Source organism: Camelina sativa, chromosome 17 (genome assembly GCF_030686135.1).
Source record: "Camelina sativa cultivar CO46 ecotype springtype chromosome 17, ASM3068613v1".
In the NCBI taxonomy this organism is placed as follows: domain Eukaryota; kingdom Viridiplantae; phylum Streptophyta; class Magnoliopsida; order Brassicales; family Brassicaceae; genus Camelina; species Camelina sativa.
The window spans coordinates 3,845,452-3,851,451 of record NC_141896.1 but is presented as its reverse complement, the minus strand read 5'-3'; the positions used below and the strand labels follow the sequence as shown (position 1 = coordinate 3,851,451).

Here is a 6,000-nt window from a genome sequence, read left to right as displayed (position 1 = left end):
AACTGAAACTCCTTTGAACCACATGATCAATATTTAAATAGTATGCTGAGAACGTTTCTAGATTAAATAATAGAGAAGGATTAAAACAAGATTAGGATAGGAAAAGACTTCAAAATAATCATAATCAAAAGAAAAATTAGAAAAGATCGATCGTAGTGAAACGAGAGACTCTACCTCGAATCTATTGATTAAAAATGATAGATTTTTGTCATTCGTCTAGAAGCATGGAGGTGTGAAAGCCGCCCTAATTGACTTTGAATAAGAGGTTCTTCAATATGAGTCGGTGAGTGACACCACGTTTTTTTGTCCTTGTTTATATCACTGATATGAGATAAGCCCTGGCCTCTCCGAATCCAACAGATGTTGAGGTCCCTTGTGCTCCCACACGTGTATTCTACTATTCTTTTTCTTCTTGTTATTATTACTTTTTGGCATTACACCATAAGTACTGTTGTAATATTTTATCTAACCAAAGTTTAAGTTTTAATTATGACTAGTTTTTTTCAGTTTTCTGGTTTAAGGTTATATGTTCAAAATTGAACTCTTCGGATTTATATGTTCGAAAGCAGACTCTTCTAAACATTTTTGCGAAGTCTACTTTAATCGAATACATACATATCATGCTAAGATTTTTAATTTCTTACAAATTATATCGAATATTTAAAATATTGTATTAGCTAATATTATGTTAAACCACCTAAAAATCACAACTTGAGACTCAAATATCTATCAATATTCAAACTGATATTTAATTCACGAAGAATCTCATCCATTTTTAGTATTAGATATATTTCTCGAAAAATAATATATATACTGATAAATTTGCAAAATTTGTAAGATCGTGAGTTTTCTGTTTTTCTAGTCGAAAAAAAGTCATTTCACATAACTTAATATACAGGGTTTAATTGTCAAAAATCAAAAAAATCAAAAACACTCACATCAAAAGAGGCTTTGAAAGAAACTACTAAGCAGTAACCAAAAGTCCAAAGGAAACATTTGGAAGATAGCTAGCTAGATTAGAGAATATTAGGCCCAGTAGGAGTAGTAGCAAATCCAAGATTTCTTTTTGAAAGGGATGTTTGAGATTGAAATTAGTGATATGCGGTTGAGCTTAGTTTTATGCATGTAGTGATTCTCAGTACCAGCTGAAGCTAATTATAGAGAGCTACAACCGTAATTAAGCAAAGAGACTACTCAGCTACGAAATAATGATTCCTTTCTACTTTTACTACACAGAGTATGCAAAGTTTTTGGATCTCAGGTTTCTTTATCAAAGTATATGTAAAGAAAATGGAACTTTATAACAGTTACAGGACCGATAAATTCATTGGCCTTTACAAACTCTCCGTTGCACACAAGTTTTTACATTAATTTACAACAAAGAAACAGAGAAGAAGATCCCGCGTAGGGACTTCCACGAGAAGGAGAGGTGTATATATATCTCACAAACTGAATGATGGTGTTATTATTTCACTGGTAACTTCTATGGCTTTTTCGTGGCCACAAGGATCATAATCCCAAAGTAGAGGGGGATTAGGTCCTAGTCGCTGCAAATAAGTTAGTCACACGAGAAGCCATTGCATGAATTCGACAAGGATCACAGTAAGTGGTCCATCTCCCTGCCAATTTCCAGCACTCCCCCTTTTGCGTTCGTCGCTTCAAACTCATCTGTATTTTGCAATAACCGCTTTTTATAAAGAAGTGACAACTTTTAAGTGTTTACTTACTTCTGTATAAGAATAGTAATGATTATTATACCTTATAACAAAAGAGAGGTTGTTATGGGAGAGGGATGGGCTTCTGAATCCTTGTTCGCGGAAGAGCCAAGATGGCTACAATTCCGCCAATGAAACCTGCAGCTGCTCCTACTGCAAGCGCAGGTGAATTCCCACCTCCAAACAGTTGATCCCATGGGCCACTGCCAACAGATATAATTACCTGCATACACATAATGATTGAACAACAGAAGATGAGTTTAATGCCATTACAAGCACAGGGAAGGAATGCACCAATTGACAAATATAGAGAAAGTAACAGTGTCCTTTCATCACCGGCCATAAGGCCCATAAATAAAACAATGAATAGACTACTAACGAAGCAAACCAAGCTGCTTTCACTTATGATTGTGGACTCCCTTTGTAGGATTTCTTGATGATCGAGACAGACACATATAAACAAGAATACAAATTGACATGCAGCATCTTATAATGCAAAAAAGGATGGTTGAACAACGCTTACCTGTGGGATAACTATAGCCAAATTAAGGACCCCCAAAGATAAACCTGCAACAATAGAAATTTTATAAGAAACACCACTCATTTGTAAAGTAAAAGCAGTGAGCATAGTATTAAAAGTATGCACACCTTGACCGAGGCCCAAGGATTCAATACGTATGGAAATCAAGGCATATGGGACACTATAAGTTATCTGCAGAAGCGTAACAATGGCATTAGTTACAGCATAAGCATAAATAAACTCTACCATGTTGTTACAGAGGATCAGGAGATACATCAAAGTAATAGTATCATGATATCTCCAGCTTGGCAATAGCCAAAAGGCATCAAAATATAAGATTAGCTGCAAACTATAAATTCTTTGTTTGGCACTGTATGTAACATGAAAGCAGAATTTCAAGAGTACTTACTGCCAATGGAATGCCCAGAACTGTAAAGATTAAGAGAGCAGCAAATACGATGCTGGCAGGTGGTTGTTCATGGCCAATGTAGCCAATGTGTGATGCAACAAATGAAGTGATAATCATTCCAAGAAAGCAAACAGCCATAATGATATTTGATATTCCCCAAACAAAACCAGCGCCCCACTTTCTGCAAAGTTTCTCCATAAGCACCGAAGTGATTCCAAGAACAACAGAATTCAACATCAAACCAAGTGCACCCATACTGACTCCAGCACTATAAGAAGTACCTATGTTCGGTTCACCGCCATAGATCTCTCGACCCATCCAATCAGTATCAAACAAAATAAATGGAAACCAACCAATCCATGTCAATGCTGTAACAAGCAAGATTATCCAAACATTTCCTGGAAAATATCTGAAAGTTCCTAATATTTCAGAAATAAAAGCTTCGTCTGTTCCACTAGTTTGCCCATGTGCTTCAGAAGCCAATGAAGCAAGAGGTACCTCATGAGCCGCTGTGATGCTTAGGATCGTAGTTATTGCAATAAAGACGACATCTATGTAGAAGGCCGACTTGAGATTGGCACATTCCACATTGCATGCAACAGTCTTTGTGAAAGTGAAGATCTTGTACCAACCATTATATGATCCAGTAGCATAACCAAGAATATTTCCAATAGCCATAAAGAGAGAGAAGTAGCCATTTGCTACTCGAGTTCTGCGATTATCATTTTCTGAAAAAGAAAAGATTGGACAAGAGTTAAATCACAACAGACTTTTCATACATGATGATATCAGATGACTTAACAAAGCAATCACCAAAATAGTCGTGCTTCCACAAGCAAGGTTGCCCAAAAGAAGATTGGAATTTTTTATGGCAAGTCTTAAGTACATGCAAAATCTCAAACGCTGGCATATATACTTTCTTACAGGGCTATCTATTAGAAATTATAAGTTGAAAACACTAACTCAAACGTGCGAATATAACTGAAATACCTAATAGAAACCTGAAAAATTATCGGATGCTCGAGCTACATGCATAAATGCTAACTGTGGAGAAACTAAAAGAGATACACAGATGAGTATTAAGCAGCTTCTTAATTCATTAACCACCCCAAACGCTCAAATATGCAGAGATCCAAGAAGTGAATCCATTCACTATATGTACACCCTAATCTAAGATTAGCTTCACTAGAATTTACACGAGAACTCACCAAACGTGTTCAAATCCTAAGTCCTAACACCCCTACATCCGGACAACTTCATCAAACTGTGGTCTTCCTAAGCTAAAAGTCTCAAATTTTGAAAAGAAATCAGAGTCCCACACTCAATCTAGGATTCAAAGAAGTGAAAAAAAACAAAAAAAAAAAACAAAAAAAAAAAACAAACAAACAAAGTTTATGTGACTCAAGATAAGCCACCGACAAAGAAACATAGAAGGACAGACAAATTGGTAATTAAAACATACCCAATTGTGTCTAAAAAACCACAAATTTGTACACTTTCATGTTTTGCATGTGAGTACACACGAGAACCCCCAAATTCACGAGGGTTTGAAATCATTTCAAAACACGAGAAATTGAAAGAGCCCCAACCAAAGTAAGAAACTTTTACCAGTAAGATCAGCGAGGAGAGCACGACAAGGACCTTGAGTCATGTTATTAGCAACATCAAGAATCCAAAACCCTAAAACAAAAGCCACAATCGCTCTAGGCCTAATCTCCCCTTCCGTATCCCCAAATGCCCATCCTATATCCGCCGCGTGACCTATAACCAAAACAGAGACAGCAATCGCCGCAGCTCCGGCGACAATAAAGGGTCTCCGGCGACCGTACTTGCTAGTACACCTGTCGCTGCTATGCCCAACGAGCGGTTGAACGAACAAACCAGAGAGAGGACCGCAGAGCCAAATCACACTAGCCCAAGCGTGTGGGATACCTAGCTCTTGGACGTAAGGAGTGAGCAGAGAAAGCTGAAGCGCCCACCCGAATTGAATCCCGCACGCGACGGAAGCCACACGGAGAAGCACACGCTTCGATACTTTTGATCGAGGAGGAGGAGGAGGTACAGCAACGGGACGAGAAGAAGGTCGAGGTACTGGTGGACGGTTGCGAGTGGCTTTGTGGCGGCGATCTTGATCGGAAGTAGTAGCCATTTTTTTAGAAGCTTTTCACCACCGTTCTAACAACACTACTGATTCGTGTGGCTTTGAGAGAAAGTACAATGATGGCAAAGACGAAGATGTTGTAAGACTACCATTGGACTCCTGTGTGGTCTATTTTGAGAATCTTTTACTTTTTTTTTATAAAAAAACTTGAGTGCGTTGTTTTAAAGTGTTTTAAATTGTTGGGGACTTTTCTGTAAATTTTCAAAACAGTCGGCACGTAAAAAGAGGTTACATATAGTGGAAGGTTTTGTTTCTGTATGGATAAAAAATACGGTTTTCATTTTCGATGAAATCATTAGTCGTCACTTTCTGTTGGATCACGGGGAAAAGTAGTTTCACACACGTAAGCTTTTTTTGAAGAGAGACGTCGAGAAAACTAAAAAATCAATATGCAAATTTGCTGTCTTAAGAATTCTTTGTAATTGATGTAAAGAAAGACGAGAGAGAGAGTAATAATAATGCAAAAGGAATTATTTGTTTTGCTTTGGAGAAGTGTGTATTACACAAGGAATGATTTTGTTTATTTATGATTTATAAACGAAGTACAATAATGCATGCATAAATAATCCCCACTACAATTTAATGTATTTAATGCAATATTCGTGGTTGTTATTCGAATAGTCGAATCTATGATGTAAGCTTTCTCATTCTTCCAAGTAGTTCCAAATAATGTTACATAGCTTTAAATAGTATAGAGACTACATTTTCAAAAAATAACTAATACACGTAACTTAATTTTATTGAACCGAAACCAGCTAATAAAGTTAAGACGGATTTCGGGTCCATTTTTAGAAAAAGATGGATTTTGGGGGTCTAAAAAGATTGAGCTCGAGATGAAAAAGACAATAGTTATTGTTTTGTTAATCAAGTGGCCAATGTGAGCCTTAACATATGGCAGGGAAGGGTGCTAACTTTTCTATGTATAAGAACTAGAACCATCCCCATCCCCATCCCCACTTTAAAGTAGCATCTTTTTTTTTATGATTACTATTTAGGCCTAATCATGTATTAGCTTTTACTTAAGTATTATAACTTTTTAATCAAGGAAGCGGACAACATTTTCTTAAATAGGTGCTAAATAGGGTAGGTTAACCTGTCTTTGTGTTGTTCAGTCTTTTGTTTCTAGCAATCAAATATTTTGCCAGTTAATTGGGTTGGAATGGTCGGATAGTAGTAACATCTTTTGTTCCCTTTT

At 36.8% G+C, this 6,000-nt stretch overlaps 1 protein-coding gene across 1 annotated transcript; it reads right to left on the bottom strand.

Moving 5' to 3' along the window:
* Positions 1-1,262: 1,262 nt before the first annotated feature.
* LOC104755207 (sucrose transport protein SUC4) lies at positions 1,263-5,338 on the bottom strand. Its single transcript, XM_010477554.3, has 6 exons — positions 4,253-5,338; positions 2,645-3,372; positions 2,364-2,427; positions 2,239-2,282; positions 1,759-1,938; positions 1,263-1,668 (listed from the first exon to the last, which is right to left on the bottom strand). The coding sequence occupies exons 1-5, from the start codon at positions 4,791-4,793 to the stop codon at positions 1,780-1,782; spliced, it is 1,536 nt and encodes a 511-aa protein (XP_010475856.1). The 5' UTR covers positions 4,794-5,338; the 3' UTR covers positions 1,263-1,668; positions 1,759-1,779.
* Positions 5,339-6,000: the final 662 nt, after the last annotated feature.

Excerpts from the sequence above, each read along its gene's own strand:
- LOC104755207 (XM_010477554.3), bottom strand. The coding sequence starts at position 4,793 with ATGGCTACTACTTCCGATCAAGATCGCCGCCACAAAGCCACTCGCAAC. Across the intron at positions 2,428-2,644 it reads TTCTGGGCATTCCATTGGCA|ATAACTTATAGTGTCCCATA; the intron begins GTAAGTACTCTT and ends ACGCTTCTGCAG. Across the intron at positions 1,939-2,238 it reads TGGCTATAGTTATCCCACAG|GTAATTATATCTGTTGGCAG; the intron begins GTAAGCGTTGTT and ends ATGTGTATGCAG.